The sequence below is a fragment of the Eretmochelys imbricata genome, chromosome 10 (assembly GCF_965152235.1).
Source record: "Eretmochelys imbricata isolate rEreImb1 chromosome 10, rEreImb1.hap1, whole genome shotgun sequence".
In the NCBI taxonomy this organism is placed as follows: domain Eukaryota; kingdom Metazoa; phylum Chordata; order Testudines; family Cheloniidae; genus Eretmochelys; species Eretmochelys imbricata.
Genome location: NC_135581.1, coordinates 59,853,626 through 59,875,924, shown reverse-complemented (window position 1 = coordinate 59,875,924; position 22,299 = coordinate 59,853,626). Strand labels below are relative to the sequence as shown.

The 22,299-nt window shown below is 46.0% G+C and overlaps 1 protein-coding gene across 1 annotated transcript in view; it reads right to left on the bottom strand.

Annotated features, from left to right (window-relative positions):
- Nucleotides 1-22,299, bottom strand: part of RFX7 (regulatory factor X7) — a 118,230-nt gene that overhangs the window by 23,541 nt on the left and 72,390 nt on the right. Inside the window, exons 5-7 of the mRNA XM_077827619.1 lie at nucleotides 5,099-5,215; nucleotides 1,497-1,581; nucleotides 538-745 (exon numbers count right to left, since the gene is read on the bottom strand). Coding sequence (XP_077683745.1) covers nucleotides 538-745; nucleotides 1,497-1,581; nucleotides 5,099-5,215 — 410 coding nt within the window. The remainder of the gene's footprint in view (nucleotides 1-537; nucleotides 746-1,496; nucleotides 1,582-5,098; nucleotides 5,216-22,299) is intronic.

Genomic DNA, 22,299 nt, shown 5'->3' with positions numbered 1-22,299 from the left:
AACTAAAGTCACAGAAGAGGCACAACACAGGCAATAGCAATTCATGCTTCCCCTTTCCAGCCCTCCAAGTCCACCGCAGGGCTTTGCAACTTCAATCCCTAGGCCTCCACGCTCAGCCAGCCAACAAGGGACCCAACCAAGTCAGCAATTTAGACTCTGCTTTAGTCAAAGCACTTTAATATTTGTTTAAATCCATCCCTATTCAGGACATGCATAAGGTATGGGGGCTTTCTGGAACCAGGGTGTTACTGAAGTGGATGCTTACTCATTACGGACTGGACTCACACTACTAACTCATTTCACCTAATGATCATCAGACTAACGTATCTTTCAGTCACTCCTCAACTGGGCCACATTCCAACGTGTGACAGAGATGGCAAATTCTGTATCCAACTGCTAGTCCTTCTGGATCACCCAGTCTCCCCAGTTCTCCCTATTTAAATTTAAAAAGTCATCATTACACAAAATGCATTAATTTTCTTCTAAAATAAGAGATTACCCATCCCAGAGGTTCAGAAATAAGAGTTATCCCATTACCTGCTGGCGCCCCTGCCATTACAGTTAAAGCTGCCATTGATTTGGTGCCGATGTAGTGACTTTTGACAAGGAAACGAGCTAAATCCAAGACTGAATCAAATGGCTGGCTTAGGACTTTCTGGGCCCATTCGCACACAAGTCGACAGGCAGCTGACACAACTTCCTCATCAGCACTTTGTAGTTGCCCTGATGGATCTGACCCTTCCAACTAATGCAAAGAAAAAGCAAAGCTCAGTTATTAAAAAGCAATAAGAACCCTAGAGCAAATGATGATACAGCAATGTACACATTTACTTAATTAAAAAAAATCTATACATTCTACATCTAGATCAGTATTATCCGAGATGAAACACATCAATATTTTCCTACCACTTGTGCACAAGCAGAGACATGATGTTACGTTACTATTGCCGTTCTGGAAGAATACTGCATGAGTAATTCCAGTGCTTTCACTACCCACAATCCAATGCCTCGGCATGAAAAGCCAAACTAAAATTAGCAAAGCATTTTTAATGTTTTGCTACTTTTCTTCTGAGCCTACCAATTTAGCATGCCACCTGTTATCTGGAAGATGTTTACGTCACTGTGACTCCTGCTCCCTTTCTAACACTGATCTTTGGGGTTTTTTATAGTGAAGGCAAAAATACACAGAGAATTATGAATTTAACAAATAATAATTTGTAGGTGGTGACACTGTGAAGAGCTGCTAAATCAGATCATCATTTTTATTAATAGCATTCCAATTGTTACTTAAGTTTAAAGTAAATCCATCTAGGCTTGTTTTGGGATATGAGAGTTTTGTAAAAAAAAAATCTTATATATATATATATATTTTTTTAAACTGCACAGCTCTTTAGCTGTATACTTCTTATGAAATGTTTTTTGTTTCAATAATGTTAAATATTACAAGAAAATATGGTAAAAGTTAGTTTGTACAAATACATATGTAGATACTGTACCCCATCTCCAGTTTTATGGAAGCCAAGGTTGGGCAGTGTTGGCATATGCACAAAAGCTTTCTTCCTCAGTCCACTGTAGCAATATGTGATCACAAATTAAGGTTTAAATATTCTCTGCTCCTTGGTTTGTAACAAAATGACAAATGTTTTCAAACACTCTTCTGCTTTCCAAATATGGACTTTATAAGCAAAAGGCCCCACACTTGTTGGCATTACATTAAAAAATCCTTTACATTAAGCCAGTAATCAAAACAGCGTAAATGATGGACCCCAGTCCTGCACTGTCATCCGCATCGGTAGAGTCTTGTACCCCCCTGGAGTCCAAATGAAGTCAGTGGGGTTCCACGTGAGCACAGCAGTCTGCCTAAATGGTGTCATTTGCAGGCCCTTGGTACGTTTCATGGATTTAAAGGCCAAAGGGGATCATTAGATCATGTAGTTTGACCTCCTGCATCACACAGGCCAAACAATTTCAACCAGTTACTCCTGTATTGAGCCCAAGTACTGGTGTTTGGGTACCCAGTAAGGTATCCAATCTGAATTTCAAGACCTCAAGAGATGCAGAATTCACCTCTTCCCTGGATAGGTGGTCCCAATGGTTAATCATCACCCTCCTTGTTAAAAATGTGTGTCTTATTTCTAATTTGAATTTGCCTGGTTTTAACTTCCAGCCATTGGTTCTTTTTATGCCTCTCTCTGGTAGATTAACACCCCTTTACAAGATAAGGCCATATTTTAATCATCCTGACTTGATAAGAGAACGATTTTTTTTATTCGTAATTTTCCGATTTCCTATTACATGAAGCACTGACTCTCTAAACTAGAGGGCATATATAGTTAACTGCTACCAACTAAGCACTGAAGTCTCTCCTTAAACAGATTCCAAGGCCAGAAGGGTCCAGTGTGATAATCTAGTCCAGTGTTTTTCAAAGTTTGGGTCACGTCCCAGTACTGGGTTGCAGCATGTAAGGCACTGGGTCGCCTTGCTCAGCACCCAGGGATCCTAGCGGCTCTGGTCAGCACCGCCAACTGGGACGTTAAAAGTCCCATCAGTGGTGCTGCCCAGCTAAGGCAGGCTAGTACCTACCTGTCCCAACACCGCGTGTGCCCCGGAAGCAGCCAGCAGTGGGTTGGCTTCTAGGCAGGGGAGCCACAGGACTCAGCACGCTGCTCCCGCCCCGAGCACCAGCTCCACAATCCCATTGGCCGGTTCCAGGCCAATGGGAGCCTGGGGGATGGGGGCGGTGCCTGCGGGTGAAAGCCGTGTGGAGCTGCTTGCACACCACCGCCTAGGAGCCAGACCTGCTGCTGACCGCTTCCGGGGAGCAGTGTGGTCCACGGTCCCAGGACTGGCGGGAAGCCTGCTCTGCACCACGGCTGCCGGAGGGAAGTCCGCACCCCAACCTCCTGCCCCATCCCTTAGCCCCCCCACACCTGGACCTCTTCCTGCACCTCAAGCCCCTCATCCCTGCCCCCACCGCAGAGCCTGCACCCCCAGCCCAGAGCCCTGACCTCCTCCTGCACCCCAACCCCCTGCCCCAGCCCTGACCGCCCCCACCCAGAACCCATTCCTGCACCCCAAACCCCTCATCCCAGGCCCCACCCCATAGCCCTGACTCCCTCCTACACCCCAACCCCTTGCCCCAGCCCAGAGCACCCTCCCATACCCAGAACCCCTCATTCCTGGCCCCACCCCTCAGTCCTCACCCCCGCAGCCCAACCCTCTGCCCCAGCCCTGAGACCCTCCCACACCCCAAACCCCTCATCCCCAGCTCCGTTGGATGACAGGCATCAACAATTTTCTTCAACTGGGTCCCCAGAAAAAAAGTTTGAAAACCACTGATCTAGTCTGACCTGCTGTATAGCACAGGCCCTCAACCTTCTGCAAAATAATTCCTAGAGCAGATCTTGTAGAAAAACATACAAACTTGATTTAAAAATTGTCAGTGATGGAGAACCCACCATGACCCTTGGTAAATTGTTCCAATGGTTAACTCTCACCATTAAAAATGAAAATGTGTGTTTAAATGAGTGTTCGGGGGCTGGATAGAATTGTCCTGTATGCAACGCATGCCTTGCATACACAGACAATACGCCAGTACCATCCAGTGTTTCAAGTCATACAGACCTTAGAGGACAAGAGTCAATCTGTGGTGACAGAAAACTGTAGATCACCAGTGAGGAATGTGAAACGTGATACCCTCCCAGAGATCTATCTCCCATGTGCCTCAACATTTATGAGGCCTTCTCATGATCTCATTTCTAAAGACATGGGCATGCAAATTATATAGTTACATATCTGTTGCCCCATGGAGTCTGAATGCTCAATCTTAGATGTGGAAGAATGATTGGCTGACTTTGCCAGCTGGATGCATCAGAGCCACCCCCTCTTTATTTGATGTGACCAGCACATCTTTCATCATATGTAAAGATACATAATACACAGACTGATCCTCAGCTTTAGGAAGACAAAATTCTTTCTGACAGATACAAGTTCTCACTGCCTTCATGTCTCTGCTTACTGAGTAGACTTGTTCAGAGCTAATGTGCAAGATTAAGTAACTTGATGTAGTTTTCAACCAGTTTTTCCAGGAACACCTTACCTTGTTAGAGATGGAATAGAGGTGTTTCAGTTACACAACCTATGCATGCTGCTCCCTTACTTATGTGAGACAACCTCAGAACACCAACACACGTCCTCATGGCCTTTAGGTTTAATACTGCAATTCCTTCCTGGCAGGGCTTTTTCACTGCTTGCTCATGATGATAATGCAGCACGTTTCCTCACTGGCTAGAGCAAACTTTTTCATATTATGCTTGACCTGAGTTCTTCACATTGGCTGCCTGTTAAGTGATGGGATGACATAAGGTTGGGCCTATTGGCTTTTTTAATGCCTTTACCTGTGCATAGCCCTGTCTATAGTAGAGATACCTATTTGTGCTCTGACATCATCCTTTCAGGTATCCCAAGTTACATCTTAGGTCACCAGTTAATTGTGTTATTGCTTTCGTGGATTCTTGCATGCGGAACGCCTTCCTCACTGATATCCAGTTCATTCCTCTCCTCTTTTAAGCAACAATTAACCTTTCTTTCCCCCTACCAAAAAACAGTGCTCTGTAGCCTGAGCACTTCTTTGGGGTGAGAGGTGGCAATTTTAAACAACAATTTAATATGGCTTAAGAGGCATCAATGACTTCATCTTAATTTCTCACATTACTGATCTGTTACAGGACAAGGAAGTTAAGATCATAATTCTCCTTACTTGTGTTATTACAGCATAAAAGGTATTGCATGCATCTAATGCAAGTTGTTTTATCTAAGACCCTTCTTTTTATTTTTCAAGGTAAATAACTACAGGAACAACTAAACATTTAGAATCAGATGAACTCAAACAGACACAAAATTTCTGAAGACTCGTCTTACATCTTAACAACAGAAGATTAACAAATTTCCAAGTATTCTACAAAGCACTTTGGGGAAATTGTTTTCATTTCTTGATTTAATTTTACTTCTAAATTTAGCTGGTAGTTGAGCTACAACAACAGATGTTCTTCAAGCAAGCGCAGAAGAGATTACTGAAAAGCATTCTAGCAAAGGATATTTTGATTTGCCTCTTGTGCCCAGACGGCGGGCCTTCATATTTGGAAAGACATTTTTCATGATCTTTCCAAAGTCAGCAGCACTTAAAGGATGGTAGCCAAGATTGTCACAATAGCTCCTGAAAGACAGGGAAAGAAAATGTGAATGAAACTGGTATTAATGCAAAAGGCCATCCTACACATTAGACTTCCATCAAAGGCTTCAAAACAAAAAACCCTCAGACCCATCCATATTTAGAACCACATTTAACATTAATGAATCTATCCACAATGAACTGAATACATTAAAAATGCATAAACAGAGCTGTTAATACTGTCGTTTCTGCCTTGTACTCTTTCAGGTTCAAAGGCAAGTCATGTGGAGATTTAATACACAGTGACATTATCTGGAGAATGGTTAGGATTTGCTGTACAATTTGGTTATTATTTCAACATGTTTCATTACATATATTTAAGACATGGCTTGGATAAAAGAAGAAATCTGACTGGTCAATAACATGGGTTAAAATTGCTTGGGTGTAACAAGGTGTGAGGCCATGTATGAATAGTCGAAAAACAGAGGGTGAGAGATTTTGCTTATATGTCAACAGAGTGGAAGACCCTGCATATGAAAACTCCAAAAAGGTTAGAACTTAATTTAATAAACTCATCTGGGATATTAGTACTAATGGAGAATAGCTAATTAGCCACAGAGCCCTGTAGGAGTTTGTCTTCACACAAACTTGCCCTGGTTTAATTAAGCCAGTTTAGTTAAACTGGTGCAAACCCCCGTGTGGACACACTTCTATAAGTTTAAAACTGGTTGTATGGGTTTGGCAGGCCCCTGTTAATCCAGGGCTGGTCTACATAGAGTTTTTGTACTGTAACAATTATTGGTTTAGAAAAAGATAGCAGTGCAGTCCCATAATGTGACCTAGTGATATTGGTTCAGCAATGCTTATATCTGTATAGAATATTCCTGTACATTTAGGGAAATAAGCTATACTGATCGAAGCATGGTTGTATCTTTTCCACATTCCTCCAATACTCAGAAAACAGCAGAAGGAATTTTGCTCTAACATCCATTCCTCTCCCCGCAAAAATGTGACCTTGAACAAAAACAAGAGAACAAGAATGGATCATTTCAATCTAAAATGTGAATGTTCTGGAAAATAAGAAGCATGTTAAAGCAGGAAATAATGGAAGCTGTTTTGGAACAATACCCACATAGTAAGTTCTTAAATCATAATGTCAAAATCTGTATGTACCTATACAGAACCTTTTCACAAACCACAGTGCCTGGTATTCTAACTAAACAGCACAAAGCACATCTAGGCCAGCAAAATTCAGCTTTTATGCATGTAACAAAAAGCTTTCTAGTTGAAAATAAACAGAGAAAGCACAATGATTCTATAGATTAACTAACTTACAGATGCTACAGCACTTCAGAAACTGGAGTTTCATTCCCAGTACCACCTGCTTCAGCAAGAATAAAAATGGCACTAAATAGCAGTGATTTTCTGTATATCAGTATGTCAACCAAAGGCTCCCTTCTGAAATCATGACTAATGTGGATGATTGAAGAGATGTTGGGATACAAGCAAACCATATTTTCACTGTCAATATAACAGGGTGGCCTGCTCCTTTAAGGACCAGGAGGCCTGGGCCACTCAGATCTGTTGAATTTATGAGACCCAAATGGGAAGGGATCAAGTGAGCCCTGTAAAGGGCTGAAAGAGCTCAGTAGAGAGGGAGTAACAGGAGACATGAGAGGAGACAGGCCTCTGGGAGCTGCAGCACAGAGTGGGTTGAGGAACTGTTTTTGTGTTTGTTATTTTGTGTAAGTTAGAAGTATGGAGAACAAAATGGTGCCTGTAAAAAGTTCTTCCTGATCTAGGGGGGAGGGCCAGCACCTTACACGTGGGGGAGAATGCAGGCAGGTGATCAGTCCATAGAACTGAGAGGAAACATGTAAAGCAGCCCTACGACAGTCAAGGTCCCACATATTACTGAACAAATATCTGCTATTCATGTTTTGCATCATTATCATTATGAGATCAGAGAGTATACAGGATTGGTAGATAATGACCTCCATTTCCATGAGTGGAGGGTACCCAGATCCAGTAATCTGCCCTGGGAGATACAAAGGAAGAAAGGAGTACCAAAAGCATTAACCCTCAGTGAGCTCCTCTGTAGCTGCTGTCAGTCAGCATGACTTAACCCAAGCCATTCCGACATGGGGAGGCAGCCAGCAGAGAAGCTTGGAGGATTCAGTCATCCATCTGGAAGCCTCTGCTGCCACACAACTGAGGCGTCTCTCACCAGAGGATCTCCAGTTCCCCTTCTACACTCCCCCAAAGCGATGGGATGATTGCAGTAAAATTCAGAGAGCTCAGCCTTGCACGATTTGCTGGCCCCTCTAGTAGGTTTCTCTTGGGACAAGATCATCTCATGCTTTTTGCTTTATTTAGGTGAAAGAGAATGGTGGAAACATAAAAGTCCAGGGTGCTGGGAGTCCAAGAAAATTCTTGTGACTACTCAAAAGCCTGGTCTACATTACAAACTTAGGCTGACATACGTTGCCTTCTGACAACTTATTTGTGCATGAAATTTGTCTCCTGCCAGCGTAAGTGGTGACACAACTACCGTCCCAAATAGCATTGAACCATGCTCAACATACTCTAGTCAATGTAGGGCGAATGTAGATGCTGCCTGACCTATGTTGATCCTAACAGTCATCCAGCAGCTGTCCCACAATGCCTGACACTGACTGCTCTGGTCACAATTGTGACTTCCACTGTCCAGGGTCATAAAGACTGGAAGCCACCCTCCCCCTTGTATATACCTGCATATTTTTGAAATGGCTTTTCCTGATTGCCCAGCTTGGTGAGCACACCTAGCAGCTCTTCTGTGTTGCGGTCAAAAGCTCAATCAATCATGCTGGCTATGCACTCTAGATGTGGTCCTGCCTGGAGTAATGTCAACAAACTGGGACAAAGGCAGTCTAGCATAGTGGTCAGAGTGGGCATCAGGCCTAGCGGTTGGAGCATAGCGGTTGTAGTTTGGAGCCAAAGTCCAAGGTCAAATGAGAAGGCAGGAAATGGATACCAGAACCAAGGGTCAAGCCAGAGTCTGGAGCCAGAGCCAAAGGTCAAACTGGAAGGAGGAACTGGAGCAAGCAGGGGAGCAGACAAAGGGGGGAGGGTTCAAGGCTGGGGCAGGACAGAGGCAAGGCTGGGTAGGAGGCAGGAGCTGCAGGAACCATGTAACGAAGGAGCAGAGAGAGTGGTCAGCAGGAGCGTGGACAAGCCAGCTAGCTGCTTCTAGTGCTGGCTAGAACCAGCCCGCTGGCCTCTGTAGCCAAACAGATGATGTGGCTAAGTAGGCAGCCTGCTACAGATCATCTGTACTAATGAGGCTGCCCGGAGACTAGCTCTGATGCAGGCCCTGATTCTTTACAAGCAGACAAGGTTCACTGGCTCTCCTAGGCCTCTGAGGAAAAGAGACTGGGCAGACACAGCTATGGACAAGCCATAGAAACATGGACATCTATGAAAAGATTGCGCTGCGGATGCAGACAAAAGGATATGACTGGGATTAGCAGCAGCGTCACATGAAAGTGAACGAACCGCATTAGGCATATCACAAGGGCAGGGGGGCTAACAACTGATCTGGTTCCGGGTTGTAGACCTGCTGCTTTTACAATGAGCTGCATGCCCTGGCAGAGACCCTATCAGAAACCCGCAGACCACTGTGGATACCTTGGAGGGGCTGAAGAGGAGGAGGGATATGCATCAGGGGGTCCAACTATGCTGCAAGACAACTGATGGGGAGGACATGTGACCTCACTACGTATCTCCTCCTTGGGCCCCGTGCTCTCCTCATCCTATGTTACCGGGGAGGGCGGTTCTGTCCTCCCACTGTGCCAGCTCCTCCTGAGCACATTCGGCTGCTCTACCTGGCATCCAGAACCGGGCGACAGAGCCACTCCCAGATGCTACCTGGTGCAGGGCAGCAACGGCCCGGGAGAGTGCCTGGCTGTGGCAGCAGTGGGCTGCCTCCTGCCCAGGCTTGCCGTCCGGAATAGCATCTGAGCAAGTTGGGGGCCCCTCCCGCAGCATGCTCAGGAGTCAGCTCCTGTCCCCAGAAGGTGTGCCTGGGCAGGGGGCAGGCTGGCACTGCTCCCCTCCCCAGCCAGGCTGCTGGCTCTCTCGCAGCCATTACGCTGGGTGCGCAGCAGTGGCTGGCTGCGAGAGCCTGGCTGGGGATGGGGGCTCAGGCTAGCTCAGCCGCTGTCCCCGGAAGCCAAGACTGGGTGGGGGGCATCCTGCTGCTGCTGCCGCAGCCAAGTGCTCTCCAGTCAGCCGGGACACTGCGCTGCACCGGACAGCCTCCCAGGCAGTGGAGCTGGAAGACGCTCTGGCCCTGTCCCTTCCTCTCCCCGCTCAGACTGGCTGCTGGGGAGGGGAAAGGGGGGCACGTGACCCTTCTTGACTCTCCCACAAGTTGCCTCAGCCTGAGCACGAAAGAGCCCAATCCAGGGGGAAGGACCCTCACGACAGCGTGTGCATGCGTTCTCCCTTAGAATGTTTAAATGTGAAGATAGCGCCTGGCTCACCCTCGTAGAACTGGAAGGGACCTCAAGAGGTCATCTATTCCAGTCCCCTGCATTCAAGGCAGGACTAAGTATTATCTAGATCATCCCTGACAGGTGTTTGTCTAACCTGCTCTTAAAAATCTCCAATGATGGAGATTCCACATCCCTAGGCAATTTATTCCAGTGTTTAACCACCCTAACAGTTTGGAAGTTTTTCCTAATGTCCAACCTAAATCTCCCGTGCTGCAATTTAAGCCCATTGCTTCTTGTCCTATCCTCAGAGGTTAAGAACAACAATTTTTCTCCCTCCTCCTTGTAACAACCTTTTATGTACTTGAAAACTGTTAGTATGTCCCCTCTGAGTCTTCTCTTCTCCAGACTAAACAAACCCATTTTTTTCAATCTTCCCTCATAGGTCATGTTTTCTAGACCTTTAATCATTTTTGTTGCTCTTCTCTGGACTTTCTTCACATCTTGCCTGAAATGTGGCGCCCAGAACTGGACACAATACTCCAGTTGAGGCCTAATCAGCCCCGAGTACAGAGGAAGAATTACTTCTCATGTCTTGCCTATAACACTCCTGCTAATACCTCCCAGAATGCTGTTTGCTTTTTTTGCAAAGTGTTACACTGTTGACTCATATTTAGCTTGTGATCCACCATGCCCCCCAGATCCCTTTCCAAAGTACTCCTTCCTAGGCAGTCATTTCCCATTTTGTATGTGTGCAACTGATTGTTCCTTCCTAAGTGGAGTACTTTGCATTTGTCCTTATTGAATTTCATCCTATTTACTTCAGACCATTTCTCCAGTTTGTCCAGTTCATTTTGAATTTTTAATCCTGTCTTCCAAAGCACTTGCAACCCCTCCCAGCTTGGTATCATCTGCAAACTTTATAGGTGTACTCTCCATGCAATTATCTAAATCATTGATGAAGATAATGAACAGAACCAGACCCAGAACCGATCCCTGCGGGACTCCACTTGCTATGCCCTTCCAGCATGACTGTGAACCACTGATGATTACTCTCTGGGAACAATTTTCCAACCAGTTATGCACCCACCTTATAGTAACTCCATCTAGGTTGTATTTCCCTACTTTGTTTATGAGAAGGTCATGCGGGACAGTATCAAAAGCCTTACTAAAGTCAAGATATATCATACCTACTGCTTCCCCCCATCTACAAGGCTTGTTACCCTGTCAAAAAAAGCTATCAGGTTGATTTGACACGATTTGTTCTTGACAAATACATGCTGACTGTTACTTATCACCTCATTATCTTCTAGGTGTTTGCAAATTGATTTCTTAATTATTTGCTCCATTATCTTCCCAGGTTCAGAAGATAAGGTGACTGGTCTGTAATTCCCCAGGTTGTCCTTATTTCCCTTTTTGTAGATTGGCACTAGATTTGCCCTTTTCCAGTCTTTTGGAATCTCTCCCATCTTCCATGATTTCTCAAAGATAATCGCTAATGGCTCAGATATCTCCTCAGTCAGTTCCTGTTTTACTTGTACGAAAAGACGCAGAGTTATTATCTGCTCTTCATTCCCCTGTAATGTTAAGCAGTAGGAAGGTGGGGGCATGCAGAGATGTTTGTTTATGTATACAGGGATGTCCTTGTATCCTCCTGAGAGACCTGGATGTAATTTCCATGGAGATATCTGAAATCCTCTCCTGAAGGTTTTTAGGGGTGGCTTCCTTATTTCTTCCTTCACAGTAGGACACTTTCCCACACCACTCCATGGGGAGCCAGCCTTAGGGAAAATGGCACTCTAAGCCTAGATGCACTGGGGTTGGGCAAATGGGGGGATAGCTCCCCTTACAGTGACCCCTCCCGTGTGGCTAGGGAGCAATGGGGGCAGGACACTGGGGGCAGGGAAGGGAGGGTGCAGAGCTTCCTGCAGCCAGAGGAGGTTACCGGAGATAGGTCCGACCTGGCCCTGGAAGCAGCCCATGCAGGGGAAGAGGAAGCCCCATCCCTCCCCAGCCGGGCCAGGATTAAGAGCTGGAGCCCATCGCATGGTAGGTGCCCCCACCCCTAGCCCTCCCTGGCTCTGGGCCCTGTGCTCAGGAATTAAGGGGGCCTTAGGCTGTTTGTGTGTGTGTTTCGGGGGGGGGGGGGGGGAGGGGAAAGGTTGACCATGACATCCCTCTGACCACAGCACCCTGGGCGGTCATGCATGTCGCCAACTCCTAAGGCTGGCTATGACTCCATGAAGATGTTGGATCATATTAAAGAAGTTCTGCATTAAAATCACAAATGAGTTTGACTCCCCCTAGTTTAAATTCCAGGGTATTACTAATTAAGAGGTCTCTTGGTTTTTGGTCTCTTGTTTTTACTGTTTCTCTCCCTCTCTGTGTGAAACTCGCAAGCTGCTAATTGTGTTAGTACATCCTAAGAGGGAATCTGTTCTCAAAGCAATACTTTGTAACAACAACTACTCACAGAGAGAGAGAGAGAGAGAGAGAGACTCAAAGTGATACTTTGTAACAACAGAAACACCACACAGAGACTCCCCACCCTTTTGTTGTATTTATCTTGCTTTGTTAACCATTGTGATTAAAATAGAGATAGAGGATGTATGTGGATGGATGCTTGGTGTGGATAATAAATGAATGATCAGGGAGGTGCCAGTCTAAGAATCCAGTGTCGATCGGCCGAAGAAGGCATCTAGTGGAAACAACCAGAGGACCCCTGGAGGGCAGACTGGAATCCACCCAACAGCCTGAGAACCAAAGAACAAGATAACATCAGGCAGCACGGAACCATCAGGAATGTGCCATCTGCTGATTGATTCAGCAACAGCATGATGAAGCAATTCCCATACACTGACATAGAAATAAATTCCTATAAAAATGGACTCTAGAAAGTGAGAACTTTGGGGTCTGATTCTGCAAACCAACTTCCAGGAGCATCAGATGAGCATCTGACAAGGCCCTGCTCCCTCCTCGTATCCAGGCCACCTGGCCAGTGGCTTGGTATGAGCAACTCTAAGGCTGGTAACCATGATAACAACCTTGCAGAACCTGTGTGTGTGCGTGTGAATGAATGTGTGAATAAATATGAAATTGAATGGAATATAGCTATAACTAACTGCTTACTGTGATTCTTTCTGGATTCACAATAAATGTGGCATTTTGCCTTATTCCCTTTAATAAGATCCTGCTGGTTTTTATTTTATTGGTATAACAAAGACTTCAGCAGGCAGCATTGCAACAAACAGGCTAGCAGCATAGGGATGTGAGCAGCAGCAGCAGCAGCAGCATGTGTTCTCTGGGCCTTTGTGACCCTCAGTCTTTGACAGATGTCAGCTAAAACCACCACTGCCTGTGAAAAATAATGCCAGTATTCAGTGACATTGTCCTGTATTCATACCATGGGAACAAGGGCTGGCCTTTTATTGTTGTTTGCAGCCAAACAATTCCTTCCTCATTTCTGCCCGCTCTTACCCAATGTGAGCCATACTCACCATGGTTGCAGCTAGAGAGCAGTGCTGTGCAGAGGCACGCCAAAGCTGAAGCATCAATAATGTCTTATTTAAATCTCTTATGGGAATAAGAGAAGGGAGTGCTGAAATTTATCCTTTGCCTTCCATTGTGACTGTAAACACAATGTTATGTCTGTTTTATCTGTAGCTGCTCCGTTGAGGCCTTGAGGGGGGCCCCCCTCCACACCCATGGAACAGCTGACCCTGATGAGGAGGAGAAAGTAGAGGACAAGGGAGTACATGTTCACTGAGATCCTGCAAGCTAGTGTTGCATCAGACTATGAGCAGAAGGCCTGGAAAACGAAAGAGTGAACAGAAGAAAGGCCCAGGAGTCCCAGAAGGAAAAGGAGAGGGAGGTGCACCAGGACAGAATGGGGCTTCTCAGACAACAAACACAAATGCTGCAACTCTTGCTGACTGACAGGTCCAACAGTCACAGGCTTGCCTCCCTTTGAGGTCAACAGAGAACTCCATTTCAGCAGCTCCCTACACTCCACAACATTCTACAGGGCACCATGGGCTGCATCCCTACCCTTACCACGGCACGCTCAGCAACCGTAAGGAAAAGTACAGCTTCACACATGCTGACCTGTGAGAACCACGGTCAGTGTATATTTGGCAGAAATGGACACACATGTTATCTACCATTCTAATTTCAAAGTTCTATTCTGTTAATTTATTTTTATAAATAAAATGTATTGTTTTTTAATAGTACAGTAATGTTTGGCATTGTTTTTGGTATACAATCATTTTTTGTTTTTTGGAAATAAATTCATCTTTAATACTTGATAACATACACTGCACAACGCCTAGTGCTACTCAAAGTATATATTCCTTGTAATAGAACAAGACCACAGAACTCATACGTTGAGTTAAAAACACAATGTGATCATTACAAATGTACAGTAAACACCGCATCATTCATAGGTTCATTACAAGATGGTGTACATGTATGAATGACACTAAGCACTACACAATTCCTAACCACCCCCAAACTTCAAGCCAAGATAGAACACTGTCCAGCAGAGCACACTGCTGTGTCTGACTGTTAAAGTGCTCCTTCAAGGCCTCATAGCGCCATGTTGAGTTCTTCTCCTGACCCTTGTGTCTGCCTGTTAACAGTCAGCAGATAGCTGCTCCACCTCCGTCTTCCACCCTGGCAGCAACTTGTCCCCACCTTTGCCTCGCAGATATAATGCAGGACACAACAGGCAGCTATAACTATTGGGATATTTTTCTCACTGAGATCTGATTTAGTGAGTAAACACCCCCAACATCCCTTCAATCTGTCAAAAGCACATTCAGCTTCATTGTGCACCTGCTGAGCCAGTAGCTGAATCTTTCCTTGGAGCTGCCAGCATACAGCTTCATGAGCCAGGGGAGGAAAGGGTAGGCTGGGTCCCCCAAGACCACTACTGGCATTTCAACATTGGCAATGGTAATCCACTGATTGGGAAAAAATTTCCTTGCTTGCGGCTTCCTGATTGAGGATGCAAGTGTCAAACACCTTCACTGACCAGCCCACACTGATGTCAGTGAAGCGTCTCTGGTGATCCACCAACACTTGCATAACAATGGAAAGGTAACCCTTTCTGTTGATGTGCTCTGTGGCAAGGTGGACTCGGGCCAAAAAGGGATATGCACGACATATATCGCCCCACTGCAGTTCAGGAACCCAACAGCTACAAAGCCATCCACAATGTACTGCACATTGCCCAGAGTTACAGTCCTACATAGCAGACTACAATTAATTGCCGTTCACACTTGCATGACAACGATCTCTGCTGTGGATTTTCCAACTCCAAAATGGATTTCCCACTGACCGGTAGCAATCTGTGGTTACAAGCTTCCACAGTGCAATCACCACTCATTTGTCAACAGTCAGTACAGCTCTCACTCTGGTGTCCCTGCATGGGAGGGCTGGCGCGAGTTTGGCACAAAAATCCTGGAATGTGGCATCTCTCTCTTCTGAAAGTTCTGCAGGTACTTCTCATCCTCCCAAACCTGCATTACGATGTGATCCCACCAGTCAGTGCTTGTTTCTTGGGCCCAAGAGGCATGCCATCATCTGCAGTTGCTCCATGAATGCCATCAACAAATCTGAATTCTTTTTTGCTATGTCCTTCAAAAAAATCGTCATGTCCAGTGTTGTTGAGGTACCTCCTGCTGATCTGCAAATACCAGAGGATTATTGTCTTGTGTTTGCAACGTTCATGACCATACTGCCTAGTTGTGTGGGCTCCATGCTTCTGTGTCAGGGCCAGGAGTGCGTGGCCTGGCCTAGGAGTTAGATGTAAACAGAGTCCAGGAGCCAATTACTAGGAATCAGCCTGGACTGCAACACCAGGAGATCAGAATCAAGAGACAAACCAAAGGGCAGGGATCAAGAGTCTGGCTGAGTCAGGATACGAGGTGGTCAGGTTCAGGTGATGGAACTGTAGGGCAGGAACCAGGAGGCAGTTACCAAGAGTCTGGCTGAGTCAGGACACCAGGATGTGAGGATCAGAAGGCAGAAACAGGAAAACACCAGACCTGTGGTCCATGTCAAGTAAAGCCCAGTTGTACGGATAACTTCCTGTTTCCTCCCCTGGCTTACACAGGAACTGAGGCCCAATCAGGAGTCTTGAAGCTTTCCCAATCAAGAGCATAGGGATAGGGCTTGTGCCCCAGTTAGGCTTCATGGTCCGCAGTCCCAGCTGCTGCTTTTGAGCTGCTGGATGGAAGATTGGAACGTGGTGACTGCCAAGACCCAGGTTCATGACCTGTAGGTCTTGACACTCTGACACAGATGCTACAGCAAAAAGTAGGATTGAAAAAAAAAGACAGACAGACAGACAGACAACAATTATTGGATTGGTATGGAATTATGGGATGGAGAAAGTTGCATGATGGAAACTTGACCTTTTGCTCCCAGCACCCACTTGTACGACTCACATGTGCCCCATGATGTATTCAAAAATTCCACAAAAGGCATTGCACCAGAGGGTGGAACATGGCACAGTGGGATACCTACCCATGGTGCACCAAACTGTGCATCAACACAAGCTCTCCTTGTGCATCAACACAAGCCAAGCTCTCCTTGCGCATCAACACAAGCCAAGCATGCAAGCGCATGAGCAATATTCTAATGCGGCAATATTCTAATTCCCGTAACTTGCGTTGACCAAAGTTTGTAGTGTAGACATGGCTTCAGGAGCAGCTTTACTTTCTGCCGTAAATTGGCTTTGAACAGACCTTTGTCAGTTTCACCTATCCATTTTCAGATGTCACCAGCCTTCGCTGGACTGTGACTTTACTCTAGGGGCTCTCAAAAGGTGGGATAATACAGCTAGCTGATGCCAGTTGTATTCTGGCTTTCAGCTGCTGTACAAAGCATCACCTTCGTAACATACATCTGGGTGTACTCTACAGTTTCTTTGATGTAGTCAGTGAAAACAGAGTGTGAATACTGAAAATCCTTCTTGAAGTTGAACAGTACAAGTAAAACCCACTTAAACTAGCAAACACTGGGCTTGGGACCTTATCGCTCACTTCTTTTCAAATGAAAATTTTCACTGTAAGGGGAAAAAGAAAAGAAAAATATGCAACCACCAAGAACAGTAGGTCTGCTTCTATAAAGGACTTAGCAGCAGTCACAGATCTACACAGTTGCCTGGGGTTCCCTGGGTCCAGGCTGGAAGCTCCTGCAAGCTTGTGACCTTTTTTGTGCTACTACTATTTTATAATGTAATTTAAATTTACAGACAGACCATTCCATGACATTTGCGACCCCTCCTCCAAGCTCAGCCTGGAAGAGCCTCACGTGGTCTCACACTGACTCAGCACCACGCACCAAATGCCTTTTCTTAATGGCTCCCCTCTCTGCTTGTTGCCCGGCTTTGATATGCCCAGAAGCTTTCGTGCTTGAATGGAGGACAGATTGAGTGAAAGCAGATGGGGGTGGAGGGTGTTCAAATCAGAGATGGTAAAGATACTGGAATCTTCCATACTTTCCTTTGTAAAGGGCCTCCTCTCCTCCCTACACTACCCGTAGTAAGGTTGACTCAGGGTTTAGCTACACATTGCCTTAATCCACACTAGCGGGGGTGTAAATTCTAACACGCACCAGCAATTGTACACTAACTGCTCCATCTGGACCATGCTGGAACACACTAAAAGTTCCCTAGTGTGCATTAATGCAGTACTGTTTGAAACGGGACTACAAGAATACACACTAGAGAACTTTTAGTGCACGCCAACAGAGTCCATATAGGCCAGTTAGCATGGGACATATTAGAACCCATTAGAACTTATACCCCATCTGGTATGGACTAAGGCACCATGTTGACAAGCTCTCAGAATAAAGCACTTTTTCTGTGAGACCTACAATCTAAATATGCTTGAGACATAAAATTTAAATTACTTGGAACATAAAATAAATTAATGAAATAAAGGCCAATAAAGACACAAGACTTTATAGAAAGATTGCCTGTAAAGGTAGGTCCAATTGGCTTCAGTCTTAGGGGACTGCATTATATATTCTTTTGAACTCTTTTTTTATTTCCTTGAAAGAAAAGTGCATGCCTCCTTGCAGCATGGCACAATGTGGCAATGGCTCTGCCTCTGTTTCCCTTCCGCTCTTCCACTGCTCCACCCAACCTCCAACACCTTCTGGGTGGAGGTGATTTAGCCCTCCAGCTAGGTCATGTAACAGTTCCACCCCTTTCGAGGTACCCAAAGTCCCAAATAAACAGTGAGAAATGTAAAACCTTCCCTTCCCTTGGGGACGACCAAATACACAACAATCCACCCCAGTTCCTGGCCCAGCCAGTCTTCTCTTTCGTAGTGAGAGCTCAAGAGCTGCTCTCCTTCCCAGCTGGGCACCTCTCTCTTTTTAGTTCCTCTCCCAGCCTGACACCTGCTTAAGTGTCATGGGGCGGGGTTGACTGGGCCCCAAGCAGCCCATCAACCCTAGGGTTTGTACACCCATCACGGAAAGCACTGCCGAAAGTGTTATCAGCCAATACTGTAGTGTGTAAGAAACAAAGAAAATGTGTAACGCTTAACATATTTGCCAATCACATCCATCTAGCTGAGTTTTCAGCACTCAGGCCTTGGCTGCACTTGCAAGTTAGAGCGCATTAAACCTGACCCGGGCGCCCTAACTCCTGAGGTGTCCACACTGGCAAGGCACTTAGAGCGCCTGGACTCTGCAGCTGGAGCGCTCCTGGTAATCCACCTCCACAAGAAGCATAGAGCTTGCTGCGCCCCGCTGAAACGAGTGTCAGTGTGGACAACGTGTTGCATTACTGCACTATGACTGGCCTCTGGAAACGTCCCATAATCCCTTGAAGTCAAGTGGCCACTCTTGTCATTGTTTTGAAATCGGCTGCAGGCATGCGGATATCCCCTTTCAAAGCTCCGTGTCTGACAGCCAGCATGATTACCTGCTCTGGGACAAAACAACCATTACTGTGGAATGCTGCTACTACCAAGGCAGGCGTGTGTGCATGTGTGTAGGGGGTGGGCTGATGTTGGGGTTTCCTCCTGCTGCTGTCTGAACTTACAAGACAGCATGCTGACACACACTCTGCCCCCCAAAACACACTGTCTCTCCCCCCACATACACACAACACATTCCCTGTCACACCCCACCCCCACCCATTTGAAAAGCATGCTGCAGCCACTTGCAACGCCACAGAGAGCAGTGCATTGTGGTAGTTATCCCAGTGTGCAAGAGCTGCTAATATGGCCACGCCACTGCGCTTGCAGCTGACAGTGTAGACACACCGCAGTGCTTTCCCTGCTGCAGTCTCCGAGGGCTGGTTTAACTCCTGGCACCGCAAGTGTAGCCATGCCCTCAATCTATTCTATTCTAGTTCCCGAGTCTTCCTTTTCTAACTCATTGCTTGAGATCTTTAACATTTACAACACACCATCTACAAATCAATTGGTTGACAGTGAAGCAGTGATTAATAATTTACAGGAGGAAGATGGGGACTAAAGAACTTCTGATCAAAATTTACCAACTCTATCAGAAACTTAAATGAACAATTAGCTCCATTACCTCAAATATTTGAATGATCTGATGATACACTTGTCTCAGATCATCACAGTGGCAGCAAGACTTCAGCAACAGAAGTCCTTATAGCAGAGCCCAAACAGAGCTAGAAACCAGTGCAGCAACATGTGCCATCTTTCATTTTCTTCTTGAAAGATTTTCTCATCAGTTGAAGACAATCTTCTGTGTAGCTGTGACTTCGCCCATTAAGCCCTGCTCAGACAGATCAGTCTTGCCTGAGCAACGGCTGCAGGATTGCACTTTATGCATTAAATTTATCTATGGTCTATACTGGTTTCTGATGGCATAGGCCCAGATAGAAAATCCTTACTGCTGGGGAGAAGTTGCATCAACAAAACTCCTCTTTGCTAGATGGGTGTGTCAAACAGAATGGTGAGGGGACTTGATAAGGGGATGCATTTATTCTGTGCATCCCCAATACATACCATGCAGTCCCCAGCACATTTTAAAGCTGCATCTCCCTGGTGTAAACCTGAAGGGCAGCTCACAGAGAAAACATCACCTGCCCTTCCTCTCTGGCGTTAAAACCTTCTAGGGCACAGGGGGCCTTGCTCATGATGGTTGGTGCAAACTGCACCTCCTAATGCCAGTGAGAGTGGATTTGTCCCTGTGAACCAACTCATATCAGGAATTAAACTTCAAGTTCTTAATCTTCCTGGGCTGCTACTATTTTATTTTGTAATTTAATTTTCATTTATTTTACCACTTTAAAGGCAAAATGAGTGTAGTCACTTCTATCTAATAACAAAATTTAAATCTCTTCCTAGACACCCAACTTATAAAACCATAAAGAGAAGTAAATACGTGACAGGGTCGGGCCAGATGGCTACAGGAGAGTAATAGAAAGCAGATATATTAGCCCCAGGCTAAGTAGGTCCCTTTTCCCTGGGTAAGGTAACAGGGAAGGTTCCAGAACTATCAGGAACCTTCTGGAGACAATTAAGACAGGCTGATTAGAACACCTGCAGCCAATCAAGAAGCTGCTAGAATCAATTAAGGCAGGCTAATCAGGGCACCTGGGTTTTAAAAAGGAGCTCACGTCAGTTTGTGGTGTGCATGTCAGGAGCTGGGAGCAAGAGGCACTAGGAGCTGAGAGTGAGAACGCGGACTGTTGGAGGACTGGGGTGTACAAGCATTATCAGACACCAGGAGGAAGGTCCTGTGGTGAGGATAAAGAAGGTGTTGGGAGGAGGCCATGGGGAAGTAGCCCAGTGAGTTGTCGCTGTCACACCGCTGTTCCAGGAGGCACTCTAGACAGCTGCATTCCACAGGGCCCTGCGCTGGAACCCGGAGTAGAGGGCGGGCCCGGGTTCCCCCCAAATCCTTCTAATTCCTGGTCAGACACAGGAGGAGTCGACCTGGACTGTGGGTTCAGAAAAACGGCCAAGCTGAGGGCTGCCGTGAAGCTCCAAGTTGAGCAAATCCACCAATAAGCGCAAGACCCACCAAGGTAGCGCAGGAACTTTGTCACAATATGTACAGAAAGGAAGAATTAGTGTGCAGATAAAAGTGCATTGAAACTTGAAGAAGGAGGTAATACAAGTAAAATTTGTCTATGCTGGATTTGGGTAGATTCTGTGCTTCTGCCTTTAACATTTCAAACACTTGGAATTCAAACAATATTGTAATAAAACAGGTTAAAACCACCACATCATAGTTGAAGCAGAAATTCAGTATTTCTGTAAAACTACAAAGAAGAATCTCTGACTGATATTTACAGCAGGAATTTAAGTGTTAGCTTTATGGTGCAACTCCTCAAAAGTCTTGTTAGCTTTTGATGGACATATGATCCCTTCATATTTTATAATATTAATGCATTTTCATATCTGTGTGTATAAAGTGCTCATTGTGAACTCCAAACACCATCTGTCTTTACAGGTGGAGGATGGAAATAACAGCTCATGAGCTCATGAGTGACACACACAAAAGTAGGTTTTGAGATGTCTTAATCCCCCTAAGAAGGGAGAAATGCCTTATCAGAACTAATGCTACTATTTATATGTCATTTCCCCCCACCTCCTACCCTGTTTCTATTCTCCTTTTGATGCATAAGGGTAACTCATAAAAATATTAATGGAAGCTAAATGTTTTTAAAAGAGAAAAGACAGCTACTTACCTTCTCGTAATGGTTGTTCTTCGAGATGTGTGTTCACGTCCATTTCACATTAGGTGCACGCACCGCGTGCACAAGCATCGGAAACTTTTTCCCTCAGCAGCTCCTGTCGGGCCGGCAGGGGACCCCCTGAGTGGCACCATTGCACCGTGCATATATACCCCTGCTGGCCCGACCTCCTCCGGTTCCTTCTTGCTGGCGACTCCAACAGAGGGGTAGGACAGTGGGTGGTGGAATGGACGTGAACAACACATCTCAAAGAACAGTTACGAGAAGGTAAGTAACCATCTTTTCTTCTTCGAGTGCTTGTTCACGTCCATTCCACATTAGGTGGATCACAAGCTTACCTCTGGAGGAGGGTAGGAGTCATGGAATAACTGATCCGAGGACTGCTCTGCCAACTGCCACGTCCTCTCTGGCCTGCTGGTTGACTGTGTAGTGGGTCGTGAAGGTGTGCACCGAGGACCAGGTGGCTGCTCTGTAGATCTCCTGGATCGAGACCTGCACCAGGAAAGCCATGGAAGTCGCTTGTGCCCTGGTCGAGTGGGCCGTGACCACCGGGGCCGGAACACCTGCGAGCTCGTAGTATGCCCAGATGCAGCTTGTAATCCAAGATGAGATCTGCTGTGCCGACACCGGGAGGCCTTTCATCCTCTCGGCTACAGCCACAAACAGCTGCGTGGATTTTCGAAAGGGCTTGGTGCACTCCAAATAGAACGCCAGCGCTCGATGGACATCCAGGGTGCGTAGGCTGCGGTGACTCGGGTCCGTATGGGGTTTTGGAAAAAACACTGGCAGACAAATGTCCTGGCTCAAATGGAATTGTGAGACCACCTTAGGGAGGAACTTGGGGTGCAGTCGCAGCTGCACCTTATCCTTGTGAAACACTGTATATGGTGGCTCAGAGGTGAGAGCCCTCAGCTCAGACACCCTTCTGGCCAAGGTAATGACCACCAGAAATGCCACCT